The 23,009-nt window shown below is 43.8% G+C and overlaps 1 protein-coding gene across 6 annotated transcripts in view; it reads left to right on the top strand.

Annotated features, from left to right (window-relative positions):
* The window catches only part of NKTR (natural killer cell triggering receptor), a 1,518,686-nt gene that overhangs the window by 692,412 nt on the left and 803,265 nt on the right, over positions 1-23,009 (top strand). For all 6 annotated transcript variants that reach the window (XM_044066053.1, XM_044066052.1, XM_044066051.1 and 3 more), the window contains one exon: positions 11,741-11,770. In XM_044066053.1, the coding sequence (XP_043921988.1) occupies positions 11,741-11,770 (30 nt within the window). The remainder of the gene's footprint in view (positions 1-11,740; positions 11,771-23,009) is intronic.

Genomic DNA, 23,009 nt, shown 5'->3' with positions numbered 1-23,009 from the left:
GACCGCATTCTTCCAGGGCAACTATTGGTAAAGACGGGACAACACCACGGTTATGTGGTACATAAACAAGCAGGGGGGAACCCACTCGCACCCTCTCTGCAGACTAGCCATGGCTCTGTGGAACACAACCTTGAGCTGCCAAGTGCACCTACAAGCTCAGTTCCTGCCAGGCAAGCTAAATTCACTGGCAGACCTAAACAGAAATCTCATGGACCCATACGAATTGAAACTGGTACCAAAAATATTCAACCGCTTGAGGAACAAATGGGGGACTCCAGATGGTAGATCTGTTTGCCTCCTCTCAGAACTACCAATTGAACAAATTCTGCACAAGGACTTCCCACAGTCAAGCTTGGAAAGTGGATGCCCTGTCCTTTACCTGGGAAAGCCTCTCTGTTTAAGCCTTTCCCCTCTGCCTCTCCTCTTGAAGTTACTGCAAAAGATCAAACAGGACAAGCCAAGGACAATACTGATTGCACCAGACTGGCCACGCCAGCACTGGTACCCCCTCTTGCACAGTATGACACTGCTGGAACCATGGCACTTGCCTCAAAACCCTTCCCTGCTGTCTCAGCAGGCGGGCCAGATTCTGCACCCTCGGCTTCAAACCCTGAACCTTGCAGCTTGGCTAATTCCTCGAGCTCTCCAATAGCATCCCTCAGTAAGCAGGTGCTAGATGTCATTCTGGAGGTAAGAAGGCCTAGTACTAGAAAATCCTATACTGAAAAGTGGAAAAGATACTGTTCCTGGAGCCAGACTCAGGGGATGGACACAACGGTACCCAGCTTACCTCATATTCTTCAGTACTTAACAGAAATGCTCCACAAGGGCCTATCCTTCTCATCAATTAAAATTCATGCTTCTGCCATTTCAGCACATTATAATACTGAGCCACCCCTCTTCTCTCACCCCCTGCTAAAGCAATTCCTTAGAGGGGCCAGAAATTTAAGACCCCCCAGGAGAGCCCCTACTCCAGCCTGGGACCTTAACTGTGTATTGGAAAAGCTCACTCTACCTCCCTTTGAGCCAGCTGCAACTGCAGAGTTGAAATTCCTTTCATGGAAAACAACCTTCCTTCTAGCCATCACTTCAGCAAGAAGAGTGTCTGAATTGCAGGCCCTCATGGCAGTGGAGCCCTTCATTATTTTCCATGCAGACAGGGTTTCCCTCATGACCAATCCTTCCTTTATGCCCAAGGTGGTGTCTAGTGTGGCCCTAAACCACTCTATTCATTTGCCTACTTTTTTTTCCCTAATCCACAAAACAAAGGAGAACGAATACTGTACTCTCTGGACGTGCACATACAACTTAGATTTTATTTGGACAGAACTAAGCCTCTCCAAAAATCTGAACAGCTGCTAGGTGGCTTTGCTGCAGGGGCAGAGGGGAAGGCCATTTCAAAGCAAACCATTTCTAAATGGATAGCCCATTGCATTCATTTCTACTACAAGCACCATGGAAAAACTACCCCACAGGGGATAAGATCACATTCCACCAGGGCTGCAGCTACCTCTACAGCCTTTCTCAGAGGAGTCCCTACCAGGGACATCCTAGAAGCTGCTACCTGGAGCTCTGTACATACCTTCACCAAGCATTACCATATGCCTATGTTTTCTAAATCCTGAGCTGGTTTTGCCACTGCAGTCTTCCAGGGCTTAATAGCTGGCCCTAATTCTCTCTAACTTCCTCCTTCCCTCCTTAGCTTTGGGAATCAACCCAAATGTGATGACTGCAACAATGAAACACGAAGAACATACTACAGTTGTGTACACTTACGTAAATGTAGATGTTCGAGTGTATTCACCTTTTCTTGGACAGCAGCGTTTATTGTAAAGTTTGATGCTGGAAGTCCACCTTTCCAGCTTGTTTTTACTTGGGGCTGTGGCTTTGATTCTTTTTGGTCTGGCTGAGTTTATATATTTATGCAAGTGATTGTACAAGGCTGTAGTATAAGCTTTGGCGTAGTTACCAATTCCAACTTGGGGTGGGGCTTGGAATGCATTTATACCTTCACCTAGGAGGGTATAGTTTGCCTTGGTGACATTTTTTAGTCTGATTTCACTGGTGTTGGTGCCAGCTTGATGGTGACTGATTTGCAGTCAGTTTTAACTAATGAGGGTCTGACAGTTGCATTAGTGCATCTGTTAGACATGTTGGTGAGGACCCGATCTAGAAGGTTTATTCCCCTTGTCGGGGTATGGGCAGTTTGTTCCAGGACATTTGAATTAACAAAGTCGAGGAACTTTTGCGCTGGCGAGTTAGGTATCACAGTTGATGGTGGAATAACTGAAACCTCCATAACCAGTGTGTTTGGTAAAATTTGGATTGTTTCCAGTTTGGTCAAGTAGGTTTTGTTGGCATCATGACCCATGGAGAGGGATCTGTAAGTGGCTGTGACTTCAGTGAGGATCTTATCCACCATAACTTGGACCTGGAGTAACTCAATCTAGTTGTCCAGTCTAACTAGATGGGAGGTGAATTTATCTCTAATATAGATTGAAACACCGCCTCTTTTGGTTTTCACATATTTGTTTTGTGGTCTAAAGGTATGGAAGGCATTGTAGTATTGCAAGACCAGATAACTCAGAGGTCTTGAACCGGGTTTCTGTGACTGCACAGACATCTACATCTTCTAGTGATAGAAGTGCTTCCAGGAAGTGCAGTTTTTGGTTTAAGCTCCTAGCATTTAGCAGCTTGACCCTTATTTTGTTCTGATTGGTTAATTTCATGTTGGTAATGTTGTTTTCGAGACCTTGCCTAAAAAAGGCACTATGAGGGAGGCAAGAGCCTTTGCCAGTAGTAGAAAGTCTAGAGGTGGCAAAACAGAGAAGTTTGTCAACCATGGCTTCCCAGGCTGACAGAAATTGGACCCCCTTTGAATGACACCAAAAGCCGAGTCAGTTATTGAAATCAGTATTTTTTCATTTATACTGTGGCATAATTGTAGGTGAAGGTAGTATGCTGCTCAAGGCTAGGGACATACCTGCCTGGGACACGTACTCTGACAGCTCAATCATGTCTCCCTCTTTATATCGTCCAGTGAGGTACGTCTCAGGTCGTTCACACCAACATAAACTATGGCAGAGTCATAACAGTACTTTTTGCTGAGAGACCTGAGTGCATGCATGACCTGACAAATCCTGGCACTGGACAGGCAGCTGACCTTGAAATTCTCATTGTCCAGCCTGGTGAATGGTGTTGAGTCTCTAATGACAAGAAAGTTTGATTTTTGAGTGTTACATCTTATTGGCTTGGTGGGTGAGACACTGGTGTTACTATGTGATATAGGTGCTGTGGGGACTGTGTTAGTGGTAGAAGCCTTGTGTTTTCGAGGACTCTGGTGTTTCGTTAAGTTTTTGGAGAGAACCTCCACGTATATGTGGATTTCAGTGTTTGATGCATACTATGTGTATGAGTAGTGGTACTATGAGCATATGTATTGGTGGGTGAGTTGACAGCCTTCTCCATATTACTGTTTTTGACTGAGAGGGAGCATAGATTCTAGATATTCTTGGTGTAAATACATTTCTCGCACTCTGTACTAGTGTATGTTATTAGTACAGGGTTGTTTGTGTAAATAAGGCAATTGCTGCACTGCCTCAAGAGACCAAAGTCAACAAGATTGGCAGGAGAAATAAGGGTGGCCCAACTGTCCGTAATGCTAGGTTGAAGATGGTTGCCACTAGGGGGTGGCTATTCAGAATCCATCATGGAGGAGCTCAGTGGATAGATATTTCTGCCTTGATTTTAGGGAAAATTTGTTGAATTTAACTGCCTGGCTGTGGTGCACAGCTGTGTGGCATTGTGTGGTGCTGCTCGACGTGCAAACAAGCAGAAACCTCCTCAAATGCAGAGCCTAAATACCAGAAGCTAAAAACTTGAAAAAAAAATTTGAAAAGATTCAAGGACCAATGCGCATGCTTATTCCAAGCCCTAGACTGGCCTCCCTTTACCAGACAGGTCCCTGTCAACACAATTCTGTCACAAAAGTGCAGATAGGCCCCTTCCAATCGAAGATGGCCTGGAAAATGTGCTCAGGGAAGGGAGAGAGACTTAAGAGGCCTAAAAAGACTTTGAATTGCTAGGTCTGGACTCCCCCATACCTGTTGACTTTCTTCCTGCCTTTGGAGCCCTTGAGGGTGCATTTTTGGCAGCCTCCTAGGAGCCTGTCAACCCCCTGCTCCAATAAAATATGTGAAGAAATTAATCAAGAGATAATACAAAAACAAAGAATCAGGAAGCTCCTGATTATAAATAAGATAAAAGCAGTAAATGTTTTTAGTCCCTTTAGTTTTGTTTAAAGATGAGGCATATTTTTTTCAACCAAAAGAATAGCTGTGGACAGTAGTTAATAAAGAGTGAATGAATTTATTTGGGTGGGGAAGAGGGCAAGAGTTAATTGGGATAAGCTGAGCTGATCTCCTTAGAACAAGGTGGCATAGGATTACCTAATTTGAATGGGTATGGTAGAGTTGTGCAGTTACGGCTCATATGCATAATGCAAGCATAAAGTTAGAAATTAGAGTGGAAAGGGATGATGATGAAGTGGGGGAGGGGGTTGGAGTTGAGAAATAAGAAGAGAGTAAGAGTTTGGATGCAGATCCTTGAAAACAGCCTCTACCCTGAATATTAAATTCATAACACTGCATAAAGTTTTCTAAGTATTAAGCCAACATGACAATGGAGAAAGATGTTTACAGTAGGGATGACTGCAAGTAGGGGTAATGAAAATAGGCAAGAGGGGGCTGGAGTTTACTGGAGAAAATTGGCAAAGGAACCAAAGTATTGGGAGAAAATAACTAGAGAGGAAAGGTAATAGAGTGGGATGAGGCCAAGCAGAAGTTTGGACTGCAGGTTAGAGGACTACCTTCTCTGCCAGGGGTTGATGTCTGAGTATAGGAAGAAAGAAAGGGATAGGGTAGTGCTAAGTGAGAGAGTGTTTAGTGTAGTCAAGAACAGAATCAGCTGTTAAAAGAGAGATAATTAGTATGACAATAAATATTGCCTGATAACTATGAAATTCAATCAGAGGAGGTTAGAAAAGATTGGGAAGAGACTGGAAAGGCAATTTACAAAAGAACAATAGGAGAACATCTGCATGGCTCCCAAGTATGTGACATAGTCCAGAAGGTTGAAGATTTTTGCTTGGAATTGTTTGCATAGGTATTTTTATACCCCAAGGAGACATCTGAGAATTTTCCCTCCTGTAGATAGGAAGTGCTGGAAGTCTGATGAAAAAAGAGAGAGGAAACGGAGAGCATGTGTTTGGAGTGTAACAAGTTGGGCAGATTTTAAAAATTCTCTATAGAGTTCTCTGTCAGAAATGTTGGGAGAGGAAATGGTTGCAACTAAAAATGTGATTCTTTTGGACTGGGACACTGAACTGAATTGTCTATACATAGTGAGGCTTTACTGAGTTTAATGCCATTGGCTGCCAAAAAAGCAACTAATAGAAAATGGGAAACAAAATCTTAGCCAGCTGTTATTGAAGTACTGAATATTTTAAAGAAAATAAAAGAACCACACATGGGATCTTTAGGAAAGGGAAGGAGCAAATTGCATATACTACATGGAATTTCCGGTAACAGTACATGTAGGAAAATGTTCAGGTGGCAGAGGAGTCAGGGTTAGGGGAAGGCAAGAAATGTTTATGTATTGTAGTGAATAATTGTTAAAAAGAAAGGAAGCATATATGTAATATATAATGCATGAATGTAAATGTTAATGTGGTTTGATTTCTTTTCAGTTAATGTATGTGTGCTTAGTTCTTTATTGATAATTTAATAAAGGTGTTAAAAAAAAAAAGACTACGAAGGGGTGAGAATGGACTGTGTCCAACAACCACTTTTTGATAGCTTGCCATATTCCTTGATAGGCCCGTTCCCTGTTATATTGATGCCACACAAGTGGTCCTTTAGTGCTGTGAAATACCTTTCACCACTTGCGGGCCGTTTTTGTAATCCCATCTAGTGCGAAATGCATCTAGTTTTTTCCCTTGCTCCACATCTAGGGAAACATCTCATGGATGCTAGCATGTGGAAATGGCCCTTAAGGATACTTTATGCTTTTCCTACATTTTATTTATTTCAAAATTCATTCAGAAAATCAAGGTGAGCAAGTCAAGATCATTTTTTTTGTATCCACACATTAACACAAGCAAATGGAGGCTGTTCAGAATCCTTTTGATCCAGCCATCTGGCAAGCCTCACCTGGTCCTTCACACCCTACTGCTACCTGCATGGTTAATCTAGATCCATTAATGGCCAGGGACTCTTAGTGCAGATATTTGACACTGGATTAAGCTGTTCCATTTGTTAAGGTGCATCTAGCAGCAGTTTCAGACTTTTGTCAGTGTTCTGACTCACTATCACTAGGTTCCTTGAATGTCTGCAAGGCTTTTCTTAGAGGCATGCTCTGTATCCATTCTCCTTTAAATGGTCCTCCACCTTCTTGAAACTGTTTTAGTGACATTGACTCTTCTGCATACGAACCAACTGCTACTGCAGTCCTGATGTTTGTGTCCTGGAAAAATCTTTTTCTGGTGGCTTTTGCTTCAACCAGAAAAGCTTTTGAATTACAGGCTATGTGCATCAACCCTACATACTTGGTGTTCCTTAAAGTTAGAGTGCAAACTTTTCCATCATGTATGTCCTGAGTAGCCATAGAAATGAATTTCAGTTGGTTTGTCAGACTGATTTCTTTAACATAAGTATGAGTAATTATTACATTGTATGGATGTGCACAGGCAGTTCAGATTTAAACCAGATTTATCGTGAAGGATTCATAATTCATAGGTTCATACTAGGCTATCTGCTCTAGGGCATTTATAAGCCTAGCCAGAATGTGTTTGGCTTTTGCCACCCATTTTAAATTTATTTTGCTATGCCCTTTTTCGAGGTTAGTATACTGTGCCTCTGTCTAACAGTGACACACAAGTAATACCCGGGGTAAACCTACGATCTCCCATCCACTCATCAAGATTCCTCTTGAAGAGAGTCAATGAGGGACTCTGCCTAACCCGGACTGGGATTTTATTCCAGAGTGAAGGGAGCCTCTGGGTTATGAATCTGTCCCTCCAGCATGTCCTGTTTATTTCAGTGCTGAGGTTCAAGTCTCTCGAGCGCGTAGCTCGATGGGATTTGGATTTTCTGAGGTGCAGCATGTCCATTAATTCCGGGTTGGGCATGGCTTTATACGTCAGGCACAGATCGCCTCTGAACAGGCGGTATGCCACTGAGTAGAGCTGGAGTTTCTTTAACCGGGCAGCATATGGCATCTGTTTGAGCCCTTTGATCCTCTTAGTGAGGTACTTTTGAGGTCTTTCCAGTTGCTGTAGGTGTCTGGTAAGGTACATCCCAAAAGGGGCATTGTACTCAATTATGGGCCTGATGAGGGATGAGTAAAGAGGCACGATGACCTCCCCTGATCTAGATGTGAATCCCTTCATGATTAGGTGGGCTATATAAAATGTTTTTCTAACCACTTTGGCCACGTGGTTGTCAAATGAGAGATTGCTATCAACTTGGGTCCCCAGGTCCCTAATTACTTATTCTGTACTTAATGGATTACCACCTATGTGGTAATTTGTGGGCACTTTGTTTTTGCCAAAAGGGATGACTATACACTTTTTGGCATTTAGCTTGAGGCCATGGCTCTGGCACCAGTTGCCTGTTTCTATGAGGCCCTTTTGGAGGATGCTTGTGTCGGCTGGAGAGTCGATTATGGCGCCCAGTTTGCAGTCATCTGCGAACTTGGTCAGCCACAGTCCTTCCGTGTTGGTCTGTACCTCCGAGAAATATATACCGAACAAGAGAGGTCCCAGGACTGAGCTTTGTGGGACACCACTTGTAACTGGTTTGGAGTCTGACATGGCTCCAGCAATTCTAACCATGTGGGTTCTGTCCTTGAGCCAGTTTGCAATCCATCTAGTGGCATAGGGGTTTATATTTAAGCTGGTGAGCTTATCTATAATGCCCAAGTGGGGTATTGTATCGAAGGCTTTTGCGAGGTCCAGGTAGGCTGTGTGGACCACCTTCCCCTCGTCAATGGCCTTGGTGACTGTTTCAAAGAAATCAACCAGGTTTAAGAGGCAGGATCTGCCCTTAACAAAGCCGAACTGGGTAGGATCCAGTGTTTGTAGGTCCCCGATATCTTTATTTATGAGGTCCATGATGATCCTTTCCATAGCTTTGCAGACCAAGCTAGTCAGGCTTATGGGGCGATAGTTTCCAGGATCCGTTGAGGCACCACCTTTATGGAGAGGGACCACTGTTGCTGTATGCCACTCTTTGGGCACATATCCTGTAGTAAGGCTGAGATTGAACAGTAGTTTTATTCCTGATTTCATTTTCAAAAAAAAAAGTGTGATCCAAATGTTGTGAAAATACATTGTCCAGATTGCTAGCTGTGTTAAATTATGTTATGAACAATACAATAAACCTTTCGTCTTCTTTGCCCGTCATCCAGTTTAGTGGCTATCTCTCGAGGTTTTTTTTAGGACTTAATCCTTCAGTGGTTTGTTTGTACCAGCTACATGAGCTTCCCTGAATAATTTCACAAGACACCATAGCCTGGATTGATGTGATCTACAGATGCAGGTCGGGGGGGGGGGGGGGGTTCAGTTAACCAAGATGTGCTGTCATGAGGATGACCATCTAAAATTATAAGCTTGGGAATGTGTCCTCCTGGCTGATGAGGATAGATCCATCTCATCTCAGATGTAGAGGATTATGACGGAGTCACTAGTCATAAACAGCATACATTTGTAAGATATAAATGTCAAAACAATTCACTGTAGGAGCAGAGCTCAAGAATTAAATCTTGACATCATTGTCAAGAACACTCCTAATACAGAGGATTGTATTTGGGTTGCCGATCATAACCTGCTTATGTGCTCAAGATGAGGATGCGAAGAAATTCACCTCGAGAGCGTAGATCTGTGTTGGGCCTCACGTGCTTTATAAGCAAACATTCTTTGTTTGATTTTTCTTCCAGTGTGGTGTGTGCAGTGTAGGATAGTCCAGATTTAGTCACAAAACATATTTCTTCCAGCCTTATAACACTGGATTGAGCCTTTCTGAGATTGCTAAGGAAGTACCAACTTTGCTATTATTCCACATGAGTAAATGAGGTTGTATGGTATTGCTAATGCATGATATGTAGTTGTTGGTATTGTATACTACAGGTACACCAACAGGTACACCATCTTTTCTGTATCATACAGCTGTATCTATCCCAGCTGCAGAGGACGCATTTATCCACAGGGGTCCACTATGCAGTAGAGTTAGATGAGTCATCATGGAAAAGAAAGCGTTCTGTTAACACCTTTATCCAGGTTAACTACATCATGTGTTGGTCTAGAAAAGTGGCTAGTTCTGCTTGTATGGATTCACACAGTTGATAGGTCCCAAGTGATTGCATATGGCACATAGTGTTTGTCACCATCCGTAGATTTTTTTTTGCAAGCAGTACTAATGGTAGGTTGAGAGTGCTGTCACAGGATGCTGTGTACCATTGCCAAGACCTAGTACAATACATCCAGTGTGTATATCGGAGTTATCTAGGTTAAAAAAAATCTTGCAGTAAATGCAGAGATTTAAAGTTATGTGCTACTAACTAACTTCATTCTATCGTCCTGGAGTGTGGGTTCCTTCAGTCTTCATTTGTCTGTTGTCTGACTTAGAGCAAGTTATTTAACCAAATGGTGCTTCCTGGCCATCGCTGAAGATGGGCCTTAACTTATTTGAAGAACCAGTTAATAAAACAATAAATGAATAGGCAACTGCACGGCATTGCCTATCTGTCTGTTTACAGATTTATGATAGGTGCTACTTCTCTAGAGTTTTCATGGAATAGGGAATTGCTGTGGAATTACAAGCTTTTGTGCGTTTTAGAAGTATATTAAAAGAATATACAGTGGATATAAAAAGTGTACACACCCCATGTTAAAATGCCAGGTTTTTGTGATATAAAAATGAGACCACAATAAATAATTTCAAAACTTTTCCCACCTTTAATGTGACCTATAACTTGTATAGTTCAATTGAAAAACAAACAAATCTGTTAGGGGAAAAAAATAAAAAAAGTACAATAAGCTGGTTGCATACGTTTGCACACCCTTAAACTAATAGTATGCTAAAGCACCTTTTGATTTAATTACAGCATTCAGTCTTCTTGACTAGGAATCTATCAGCATGGCACATCTTGACTTGGCAATGTTTGCCCACTCTTCTTTGCAAAAGTGTTCCAAATCTGTCATATTGCGAGGGCATCTCTTGTGCACAGCCCTGTTCAGGTCATTCCACAGCTTTTCTATTGAATTTAGGTCTGGGCTCTGGTTGGGCTATTCCAAAACTTTAGTTTTCTTCTGGTGAAGCCATTCTTTTGTTGATTTGGATGTATGCTTGGGGTCATTGTTGTGTTGAAAGCTGAAATTCCTCTTCATCATCAGCTTTCTAGCAGATGCCTGAAGGTTTTGGGCCAAAACTGACTGGTATTTGGAACTGTTCATAATTCCCTCCACCTTGACTAAAGGCCCAGTTCTGGCTGAAGAAAAACAACCCCAAAGCATAATACTGCCCACCACCATGCTTCACCGTGAGGATGGTGTTCTTTTGGTGATGCAAAGTGTTGTTTTTGCGCCAAACGTACCTTTTGGAATTTTGGCCAAAAAGTTCAACCTTGGTCTCATCAGACCATAACACATTTTCCCACATGCTTTTTGGAGACTTGATGTATTGTTTTGCAAATTTTAGCCGGGCCTAAGAAAAGGCTTCTGTCTTGCAACCCTACCCCATAGTCCAGACATATGGAGAATACGGGAGATTGTTGTCACATATGTAGTACACAACCAGTACTTGCCAGAAATTCCTGCAGCTCCTTCAGTGTTGCTGTAGGTCTCTTGGCAGCCTCCCTGACCAGTTTTCATCAATTTTGGAGGGACATCCAGTTCTCTGCAACGTCACTGTTGCCCCATATTTTCTCCACTTTTTGATGACTCTTCACTGTGTTCCATGCTATATCCAATGCTGTAGAAATGTTTTTTTTACCCTTCTGACTGATACCTTTCACCAATGAGATCCCTCTGTTGCTTTGTAAGCTCTCTGCAAACCATGGCTTTTGCTGTGCAAGCAACTGAGTAAATGTCAGGAAAATCCTGCTAAGACAGCTGAACTTCGTTGGGGTTAATCAGAGTCTTTTTAATTGATGGCAAGTGTGTACCCAAGAAGACTGGCTGCTGTAATTAAATCAAAAAGTGCATCGACAAAGTATTAGTTTAAGGATGTGCACACTCGTGGAAGCAGCTTATTGTACATTTTTTATATTTTTTCCCCTAACAGATTTGTTTGTCATTTGAATTGTACAAGTTATAGGTCACATTAAAGGTGGGAAATTTTTTGAAATTATTTATTATGGTCTCATTTTTTGTATCACAAAAACCTGGCATTTAAGCAGGGGTGTGTACACTTTTTATATCCACTGCAGTTCAAAATCTAATAACTTAAAATTATTATGGAGCTGAACATCTCTAGTGAAAAATTAAAAGTACTTGTAAACAGGATTTACTTATTTGATTCTTTAATCATATCATTGTTGAAACCTTCTATGTAAGTGATTATTAATCTGTTTCTTTTGTCTCCCTTTTCACTCCCTTTTTTCTTATTTTTACTTCCTGCATTACTTCCTATTTGCATTGCAACCTTGCTTTACCTGCTAATGTACCTATGGATTGGATCAACAGAACAACAAAAGCAACACCTCATCTTGATGGGTAAGATTTTCTTAATAAAGCACATGTCTTTGAGGGTGCTATATTCTTTACTTTAACAATAAATGCAACTTTGTATAGCAAACTTTTTGTGCATAAATTTAAAAACAATTTTTGAGTAAGTTCTTTGCTGATTAACACCATAGGGAAGGTAAGTGAATCAGTACACCTTATAAAGTTATTGTGTACTGTCCTGGGTGTTATTTCATCATATTTGCTCCCTCAGTCTGGGCTTTATGGTGGAAACATACCAGACAATTGTCATTGACTCCCACCCACAGTTAGCATGGGTCCCTGGCATAGGCTGGGTCCTCAACCTCCTTATCACTGGGCAAATACCTATGCCCATTTTTGGCAACATTAATCAATGTGATCGTATCACCTAGAAACAGTTTTTACACCATTGAGTGTCTAGCCCTGACGCAGAGCGCAGCCTGTGAGCCATGTTCTCCTATCAAGAGGATTTTATTCACCACAGTTGATGCTCTTTTCATATGGGATGTCAGCAACAGCCTGCTCCCCTGTTCACAGGACATCTAAAGCAGATGGAAGAAGTACAGCTAGAAGCTTCTGAATGAAGAAAACACCATAGAAGCTGTACTCTCCCAGACACAGCCTAGGATGAGAGAAGAGGAGTCCACCCTAGAAGAAGTAAGAACGGCACAAAAGAAAATTATGTCTGGGAAAGCAACAGGTCCAGATGGAATCACAGCATGTATGATCAATGTATTGGGTGAGTCAGAGGAGAGGTGCCTCCTGAGGGTACTTATTACAGTATGGAGAGAATGGTGTGTCCCAAATGACCGTTGGATAAGCATACCAGTGCTAGTGTATAAGATCAAAGGGGACATTCAGAGCTGTGAGCAGTATAGATGCATCATACTCCTGTCGCACTGCATGAAAGTTCTAGAGAGGGCAGTAGATAAATAGATGCTCAGAGAAGTTGAAAGTAAGATGGGCAATGAGCAGTTCAGATCCCGATGTGGATGCAGCCCAACTGTTCCGATGTTAGCAGTTAGACATTTGAAGCTAGAGATGACAAAAGAGTCCAATTGGGCATTCCTAGATTTGGAGAAACCTTATGACAAGATCCAAAGAAAGCTGATTTGGGCAGTACTGCAGTGGTTCAGAGAATCAGAATCCTTGGTAGAACTAGTGCAGACTGTATATAAGAACCCAATGACACAAGTATGAACAGTGTTTGGACTCCAGAGGTGTTTCCAGTGGGTGTGCATCAGGATTCAGCTCTGAGCTCACTGCTGTTCATACTGCTGGAAACAGGCCAGAGGAGACAGATCAACAAAGTTACTCTGTACAGATGATGTGGCATTACAGGAAGACTCTGAAAAAGAACTTCAGCAAATAAGTGAATGGAATGCAAAACTAAAAGCCCACAGATGTAACTGAGCACAGGTAAGACAGTTGTGGTGGCAGCAAATGGGAAAATCAGAAGAAGCTGGGAATTGAGATAAAAGGGAAAATTGTAGAACAGGTTAACAGTTTCCGGTATCTGGGAGGGATGGTTAAGGAGAAGGGACATCTGAATGAAGAGGTAAAAGATAGAATCAGAGGTGCTGCAGGCAGCTGGCACAGTGTGTAAGAGGTAGTGTGTGACAGAAGAATGCCAAAAAAAACAGAAAAGTATAGTGTTCAAAACAGTGATGCAGCCAGTACTACTGTATGGTACAGAAACGTGGGCAGTGAAATCAGAGCAACTGAGGAAGCTACAGGTGATGGAGATGAAGTAAGTGCCTGAGACAGGTGGTAGGATGCTCACTGTGGAACAGAGTAAATGAGGATATCTGTGCAAAAGAGTAAGTAGCTCCAGTTATAGAGAAGGCCAAAGAAGACAGATTACTGTGGTTTGGGCACGTGTGCAGGAAGCAGAAGACAGTCTGGTGAAGATGATTTTGAGGGTGTCCAGCAAAGAGATGTATGAGTTGTATGAGAGAAGACCTGCAGCAGTCAGCCATGACTGTCGAAGAAGGTAGGAGAAGTGGTACTGAATAGAGAGAGAGATGGCAACAGTTGATGCGACAACCCAACTCCATGTAGAAAATGGGAAAAAGCGGGTCGTTGATGATGATGATTATTCTTCTGTCAGTTTTAGTAGTAATGACTGGGTTGGAATACCAGTTAAATATGCAGTCCTTTGTGTAGGATTTTTTTCCTCAGGAGTACTCTACAACGGAGTAGAGTATTTCACCCAACTCTCAAGGGTTTGAACCTTTCAGCTTGAAATAGTATGCTAATTCTGCACAGCAGTTTGCTCCTCAGATATTTGAGCATTCTTGGAAAGGGTTAAGAGAACCCAACACTAGAAAATCAAACCTTCAGATGTGCAAGATATTTTTTATTTTGGACACCCTTTCAAAATGTATTTGCATTGGTCCTGTTCCAAGACTGTTCCACTTGCCTGATTAAGTTTAGCATTGATAGTTCTTATAAGGGTCCTATTTCTGTATTGAGCATGTGTATTCCTGTTTCCTCATAGCTGCACACCATTCTCTTAATCTTCCTTAAAGAAGTTTTACATTTCAGGTCATCAAAAAGACATCTTCCTTCCTGGTTTCTCAACTTTTTAGCAGTTTGTTTCAGGCATTAGGCTGTCTTAAGTAACCCTGTATATACAGTCTTCCAATGAGAGAGGACTTTACTAATGCCTAATCCTTTTCTGCCAAAAGTAGCCTAACTACTATAATGCTGGAGAAAACTTGTTGCATTCTTTGGATTCTCGCAGTTGAGATGCTGTAGCTGAATTTGTTGTTTTAAAAATCTGCCAAGGTAACACAGTACTGGCCAGCTTTCAAAAGGTCTTCTTATGACGGCAGATTGGATGAGCATATCATGAGAAGGAAGCCTTCAGCTCTCACAGGTACTGTGTGTGCTCAGCCTTATTTTACCATCCAAACAAGAAAGTCCTCTTGATTCTTCACAGGATCCAGTGCTGATTTCTCCATCTTACTGCACAGATAAGCCCCATTTGGGGACCTTATTCCACTCGTTATTAAATTTATTATTCTCATACTATTTTTATGTTTATGTTAATATTTATACGCGTGTGTGTATGTAATATATATATATATATATATATATATATATATATATATATATATATATATATATATCCTTCTATTCATCTGTTGCAGTATTCCTTACATGAGGGAGTTGCCTGCCCAGGTGACCCAACTTCGGCCACTGTGCCAAAGTCTTTTACTACCGCGAGGTGCACTGTACTTCTGACCTAGGCTGCTATCGGACGTAAGCCATAAAAGTGATACATGTGCGCATCCTCCTCAGAACTATTTTGAAGCCAGTCGATCGCCAGTCCCAGCCATCGCTCTGCTGCCGGAATTGTTTTTCTTCAGTAAAGATAAGTGGCTCGTTGGGGAACTTTTTGTTTTTTGTTACTGTTTTTTCTTGCTTGAGAGTTAATATCATCCAAGAAGGGGAAGTATGAGTGTGGAAGGCAGGTTCTGCACAAGGACAGCCACTCCCAGTGTCTTTTTTTGTCTCTGGCCCCAGCATGACCATAAAAACTGTTTGATTTGTCTGTCATTTGTGCCTAAGACCCTTTGTAGTCGACTTTCATCCCTCACTGTTTACTTGGAGAAACAGCACCTGAAAATTTTAGCTAAAAGCATGATGGAAGTATGTTCTTCGTGTGTCACTGTTGCAGTTATCACATTTGGGTTATCCCTGCCAGGGTAGCCCTCAGTCGGCCCGAACACCAGAGGCTTAGTATTTCTGCGTCGGTTGCCTTCGCCCCAGGACTGACGTCAGGTCGTTAGTGGTATAAATTAAGGCGACGCCTTTACATCCGTCTTTCTTGCCGTGGAGCCCAAAGCAGAAGCAGTTCGCACGAGTGCCGGTCGGCCACTACCTGAATTTTTCGTTTCCGAATTGAAGTTGAAGTCTTCTAAAGCTAAGAACCCCATTGGGGATACTTTTTCTTGCTCTAACTGATGTCAGAAAAAGTTAACAGTTGTCTCGCCTGTGGAATGCAAATACCACACTGAGATTTTCATTCTTACTGCGTCACTTGCTTAGGCCTAGACCACGACATCCCCCACTGTCGCTTTTGTGCTTTGTTCAACGCCAGAACTATACATCATCGGGCCCTTATTGTAGCTAGATATTTTCGCTGTCAGTCCTTGAATTCCAATATGGCTTCGGTAAGCCATCCGACAGCAGATATTCTGAAAAAACTTAGAGACAGACTGCACAGGTCCAAAACTGCTGACGACACTTCCGTTAAGCTAGTCGTCATTTGTCCGGTCCTCAGTGAGACGCTTTCGCAGCCCCTGAAGCCCACTTCTGTGAATTTGCAGGCTGCTATCGACACCCTTTTGGAGTCTGGTATGCCGCAAGACTCTTCATCGACTGAGTATCCTGCGTATGTCGCTACCTAAGAAGGGTCTGAAGCTGCTGAGCAGGCACTGGCTTCTGAAGAAGTACTTTGCACTACCAGTTGTTGACACAGACCAATGACTTCTTTTGCGTCTACCGTACTTTTGAAAACTACCGAGTTTCTAAGGCCCAGGGTACGAACCACACCCAAGAAACCGACGACCCAATCTCAGGCACCTGCTTCCTTCCCTCAGTCACAGATGCTAAAAATGGCAGAAGACCTTATAATGCTAATCAGGGGAAGACAGGCTTACCCCTTCCAAAAGAAAGAGATTTGTCCCCAGTAGTTTTATCTGAACAGGAGTCCGATGACTCTGATGCATTTGAATATGAAGATATGCAACCCCTCTCAGCTTATGAGGATTCTGATGCAGAGCAATCCATCCCTTCAGCCTCTCCACCCAACAACTTTTCCTTTAGGGAAACCCTACATACCTTAAGGGAGCATTTCCAATGGGGATGTCAGGACTACCCTCAATCAAAAAAAGAGACTCAGGGAATTCTTAGATCTTCCACAGCACAGACCTCTGGCCATTCCTCCTGTCCTGGATGTTGTGGATGATGTTTTTATGAAGTCCAGTTTGACTCCTGACACCCTCCCTCCTGCTCCCAGAAACCGGACAGGTGCTATAGAGTCCTCTGACTTTCACAAATTTATTTTCAAAACTCCAACTGCTGACCCTGAGGTTCTCTCTCATGGACCTAAAGGAATTAAAGCAACTTCTGCTAAGAATCCCACCCCCTCAGATAGGGATTCCCGAGCATTAGACAGATGGGGTAAAAAAGTATACATCTCTGCTACTCTTGCTATTAGAGCACTAAATCGTCAGTTCCATATGATGAAATATCAGCAACATACCATGGAACTCCTCCAACAAAAAATATCTTCTTTTCTTCCTGCTTGTGCAGAAAATAGAGAGTTACAAGAGTTAATGCATTCTGCAAGTCAAATAACTAAGTACACCTTACAATGTGGTTTTCATGCCCTAGAAGTATCTTGTAGGGCAGCAGTCGCTGGTTCTGTCCTTAGAAGGCATGCTTGGCTGCCAGACCATGTCAAATCCAAATTATTGGACGCACGCACCACTGCACAAAGACAACTTATTTGGCACCAAGGTAGAGGAGGTCTTAAAAAAGACGGGAACAAAAAGCTAAATCTATGCAGACAGTTAAAGACTTCTTGCAGGTCCAGCCTCCAAGGTTCAGTAGGCATTGCCCCTCCAAGCACTGGTTCTTTCCTGCCCCCTCCAGGTCAGCTCAGCCCAGACCCTGGGGAAGAAGGCCCCCCCAGACAGCATCCCCAGGGAGTGCAGAAATCTGAGCAATGGAGTTCCTCCTCTTCAAAACCAGGGAGTGCTAAGCCACCCCCTCGTGGTAAGAACTCACAATGATTTTACATTTCCACCCCCTCCCTCTGCCCACCCGCTCTTGCCCCAGGAGTAAAACTCTCCTTCCACGTAAGCACCTGGGCCACCATTACCAATGACCGCTGGGTCCTCAACAGTGTGTTCCAGGATACAAATTTTATTTCCAGACTCTACCAACCCCAAAAGGGTTCCCAGATCTTCCCCCAAACCGGTGGGCAGAGGCCAAAAAGCAAGTCCTTTCCCTGCTCTCTATGAAGCAATAGAGCATGTTCCTGCAGAACAGGTACGCCAAGGTTTCTACTCCAGACTCTTCCTGGTACTCAGAAATGAGGTCACCTGACACCCCATCCTCGATTTATGCATTTTAAACACTTTCCTTGTGATACCAAAATTCAAAATGCTCACCCTCCAGCAACTTCTACCTATGCTATCCAAGGATGCTTGTTTAGCCACCCTAGACCTAAAAGAGGCCTGCCTACACATCCCAATCAGGGAATCATGCAGGAAATATCTATTCACTGCACTTTCAGTTCTGTGCACTTCCCTTTGGCTTATCCACTGCTTCCAGAGTTTTCTCAAAATGCCTGGCCCCCGCCATTGCTTTTTGCAGACAAAGAAATATTCAAATTTACCCATACTTAGATGACTGCCTGATTTAGGCAGACAGTCAGGAAAAGCTTCTAAAGCACCTGACCTTTGTAAAGGAACTACTGACCTCCCTGGGGTATACTATCAACGAAAAGAAATCCAAACTAGTACCGACACAAAAGATTGTATTCCTGGGAGCAAGCCTGGACACAGCATCCCAGATGGCATTCCTTACACCAGAAAAACAAATCTACCTGACAATCTACTTCTCTCAACTAGCCACCAGACCCGTTATCCGCAAAGAAAATCCTGCAAGTTCTGGGGTTCATCGCTACTTGCATTCTACTCATTCCATATGCTAGACTGCATATGAGGAAACTACAATGGTACCTAAAAAGCTTTTGGTGTCAACACTCCCAAGACCTGAAAACCTTATACCAGTGATACCTTGTTTAGGGAAAGATTTTCTTTGGTGGGCAGCAGCATGCTTCCACAACAAGGGACTACCCTTCTCACAAACCCACTCTGCCCAGACCCTCACCACAGATGCATCAGACTATGCCTGGGGTGCACACCTGGGCGGCAGGTGCATTCAGGGCCAATGAAGCCAAAACCAAATACATTTGCACATCAACTAAAAAGAGATGTTAGCTGTTCAGCAAGCTCTGACAGCCTTCAGACCTCTGCTGTCACCGGGGCCTGTACTCATCAAAACAGACAACATCACTTTGATGTGGTATATCAACAAACAGGGTGGGACTCACTCATACCCTCTGTGCATGCGCGCCATGGCCCTTTGGCACATGGCCTCAGCCATGCAACTACACTTGTTAGCACAATTCCTGCCATGCTCTCTAAACTCTCTGGCAGAGCTTAAGCAGAAATCTTCTTGACCCACACGAGTGGCAGCTAGACCAAAGAACCTTCACCCTTGTAACCCAGAAATGGGGCACCCCGAAGGTCGACATTTTTTCTTCCCACTCCAACCATCAGCTCAGCCAATTCTGCACCAGCAAGGCCTGGAAAGTGGATGTTGTTTCCTTCCAGTGGGTCAACCCCTCATTACAAGGGTACTGCTCAAACTAAGGGAGGAAAAACCAAGGACAATCCTGATTGCCTCAGATTGGCCACGCCAGCACTGGTACCCTGTGTTGTGCAGCCTGTCACCACTGCCACCATGGCATCTCCTTCAGATCCCAACACTCCTGACCCAGAAGAATGGAGAATTTATGCATCCCCAATTGCAGACCCTCAGTCTGGCAGCCTGGCTTATTCTCTGACAACTGCACAAGCTGCCAAACTAAGCAAACACGTTTTAGATGTTATACACGAGGGCCCTACGCCTTAGCACTAGCAAGTCTTAAGCTGACGAGTGGAAAAGTTTTTTCACCTGGATCCCAGGCTTATGTTGCCGGAAATGCATAGCCCTCACTCCCCACCTCTCATCCTGGATTACCTGGCTGACCTACTACATTGGGGGGGGGGGCTATCCTTCTCTTCCATTAAAATTCATGCCTCTGCCATCTCTGCTCATTTCAGCACAGAGCCACTTCTTTTCTCCCACCCTCTCATCAAACAGTTGCTAAGAGGGGCTAACAACTTGAGGCCGCCCAGAAGAGCACCTACTCCAACTTGGGACCTTAACTTTGTTTTGGAAAAGCTCACCCGCCCCCCCTTTCAACCAGCAGTGTCAGCAGAGTTGAAGTTCCTCTCTTGGAAGACAGCCTTGCTTCTGGCCATCACTTCAGCTAAAAGAGTATCCGAGCTACAGGCACTAATGGCTGTAGAGCCCTTCATCATTTTCCATGGTGATAGGGTCTCCCTCAGGACTAATCCATCCTTCATACCAAAAGTGGTGGCCAGTGTGGCTCTCAACCAATCCATTCTTTTGCCCACCTTTTCCCCTAACCCACAAAACAAGGGGGGAAAGGATTCTGCACTCTCTAGATGTGCACAGACAGCTCAGATTTACCTAGACAGGACTAAATCATTTAGAAAGACTGATCAATTGTTAGTCAGCTTTGCTGCAGGAGCAGAGGGCAAGGCCATATCAAAACAAACCATTTCCAAATGGATAGCACACTGCATCCATTTCTGCTGCAAGCAGCATGGAAAACCTCCCCCCAAGGGGGTCAGGAAACATTCTACCAGAGCAACCTCCACCTCTGCAGCTTTCCTCAGAGGGGTCCCCACCAGGGACATCCTGAAGGCTGCAGCATGGACATCTTCAGCAATCATTACCACCTGCCTATCTTCTCCAAATCCAGGGCAGGCTTTGCCACAGCAGTCTTGCAGGGCATCCTAGCCATCCCCCAGTCTTCATGACTGCCTCCACCCTTTTCTTCAGCTTTGGGAATCAACCCAAATCTGATGACTGTAACAGTGAAACACGAAGAACATAGTACAGTTGTGTACACTTAACATAAATGTAGATGTTCGAATGTATTCACTCTTGCAGTCCTGGTTTCCATCCCTCCATCCCCCTTATCTCTCTCTCTCAATTTCTCTCTCTATCCTTACAAGGAGTTTTTGGTATTTACTTTCTACTGGTGGTGTTCTTCCACCATAACCTAGCTCCCTTTTGGGGGCTCGTGACAGGGCAAGAAAAACTGATGTAATGGCTTCGGCTGCCTTAATTTATACCACTGACAACCTGACGTCAGTCCTGGGCCGACGGTAACTGACGCAGATATACTAAACCTCTGGTATTAGGCTGACTGAGGGCTACCCTGGCAGGGATAACCCAAATGTGATGACTGCAACAGTGAATACACTCGAACATCTACGGTAAGTGTACACGACTGTACTTTCCTCGGACCCAACGATTAAGCCTACCAAGCAGAAGGCCAAAAGACCTAGGCTCGAAGCCAAAGCTACACCTTTCACCGTGGACTTCTCTCCTGAGGTGCATGATGGCTTGGAGACGCACTCCATCTCTGGTCCGGATCCTCAAGCAGAGACAGTTTTACAGGCCACCTTAGAACCAGATGCCAGTACGTTCAGAGAGGCCTCACGGACATTCGGTCCCAATTTCCAGGTAAAACCAATGCTCATCATGTCAGAAGGCCCTAGAGGAAACACGAATTGTAGTGAGGGAAAATGTTGACTTGGATTTGCTAAAGTGTAGGCCTGTATCCAATCCTCCCTCTTTATATCGAATGGACACTCCGGCTAAGAAAAAGCAGAAAACCAAACATTCCTCTCCGCCAAACACACCTTCAGAAAGAATGGCAACATTTTGCCCAGGGCTTGTTCAAGGCCTTTAAGGCGTTGAGGCCTACCTCCAGGTCCCCTCTCCCTTCTCTCTCTTGGCCTGCCTCTCCCCAAAAAAGGGCCAGACCACAAGCTTCTTCAGGGGAAGATTTTTCCTCTGAAGGACAGTGATTCTTCAGCTTCTTTCAAATCCCTTCCCCAGAAGAAGACTCCAATGGGACGGACTCCCCTTTGGAGGAGATTTCCTTTGCCAAAACCCTCTCATAAATGAGAGACCACTTGAAAATGAGACAGCTCTGAAATGTCAGGGGTCCAAAAGAGATACTATGAGCTTTCATTCAGCTATCCCGCTGGTTATCCTTGCATTTCTAGATGCCTTTTCCTCCATGTCCATGCACCCTGACTCACAGCCTCTGGCCCTTAAAAAGCTAGATGGATATCATAAAGTGTCTCGGGACTGTAATTTCCTTTTTAAAGCCCCTGTGGCAGACTCCTCTGTCATCTGTGTAGCCTTTGATAAAGCCTCGAGATCCCTTCCTTCCACTTGTCTTCTCCCCTTGGACAAGGACAGTAGGCAGCTCAAGAGATTGGAGGAAATCTACACCTCAGCTGCTTTGGTCTTCAGGGCTTTGAATTACCAGAACCACATGACAAGTACTCCATGGATCTCATGGCTCAATTGTCCAAAATAGTATCTGACATGCCAGATTCTGAGAACAAAGCTTTGGCATCTTCTCTTATTGCTGCATCCTCTCAGATAACCCGACATTCTATCAAATGCAGCTGTGATGCAGTTGAGGCTACCTCCAGAGCTGCAGCTTTATCCTCGGCATTGATAAAGTTTGCCCGGTTGAGGCTTCAACCCCTTCCTGAGGACATCAAGGTGAAGCTTATTGATGATCCCCTTGACAACTTGACCTTATTTGGCAAACCATCTGTTAAACTTTTCAAGTTCCTGTAGGAACTGATCACGGAGTTAAAAGACCTCAAGCATATTTTGGTCTCTCCAGTTCCTAAATTTCGTAGGAAAACGGGTGTTTGTCTGCAGGCAGTCCCGGATCCCCAGCCCAAGCTCTCTGAGGGGAGCAAGAAACCACTTCTCAGCATCTTCATCTGCTTTCCATGTTTCTAAGCAGCCCTTTCCTTATACAGCAGTCTCTTCCTCCTGACTCCTCAGGACTACCTTGCAATGCCTCCTCTCCCTTCCTGGCTGGGAATCCATTACTCAAGACACCTTTGTCCTGAGCATTATCACACACGGATACTTTATAGTTTGGCACACTGTGCCTCCCTTCAGGGGTATCTCTCAACCTCCAGCCGATGAGATACCTCTTTTCCCCAATGGGACTGGCAAACCTGTTAGAACAAGGTACAATACAACCAGTGCCCACCCCGCAAAAAGGAACAGGTTTCTATTATCGCATGTTTCTGGTTCCTAGAAAGGAGTGGCTGTGGAAACCCATCCTAAACCTTTCTTTCCTCAACACCTTTCTTTGAGGTACCTTCCTTCAAAATATTAACTCTTCAGACCCTGTTTCATCTGAACCTCCCACACACTTTCCTGGCGTCCATAGACATCAAAGATGCCTGCCTACATATTTCTATCATCCCAAATTCAGGAAATTTCTGTTTCTGTTCATGGACTCAACATCTTCCTTTTGGCT

The sequence above is a fragment of the Protopterus annectens genome, chromosome 3.part0, assembly GCF_019279795.1.
Source record: "Protopterus annectens isolate FY-2018-M chromosome 3.part0, PAN1.0, whole genome shotgun sequence".
Taxonomy (NCBI): Eukaryota; Metazoa; Chordata; order Ceratodontiformes; family Protopteridae; genus Protopterus; species Protopterus annectens.
The sequence above is the reverse complement of the archived record's forward strand: the minus strand, read 5'-3'. Positions and strand labels throughout refer to the sequence as shown.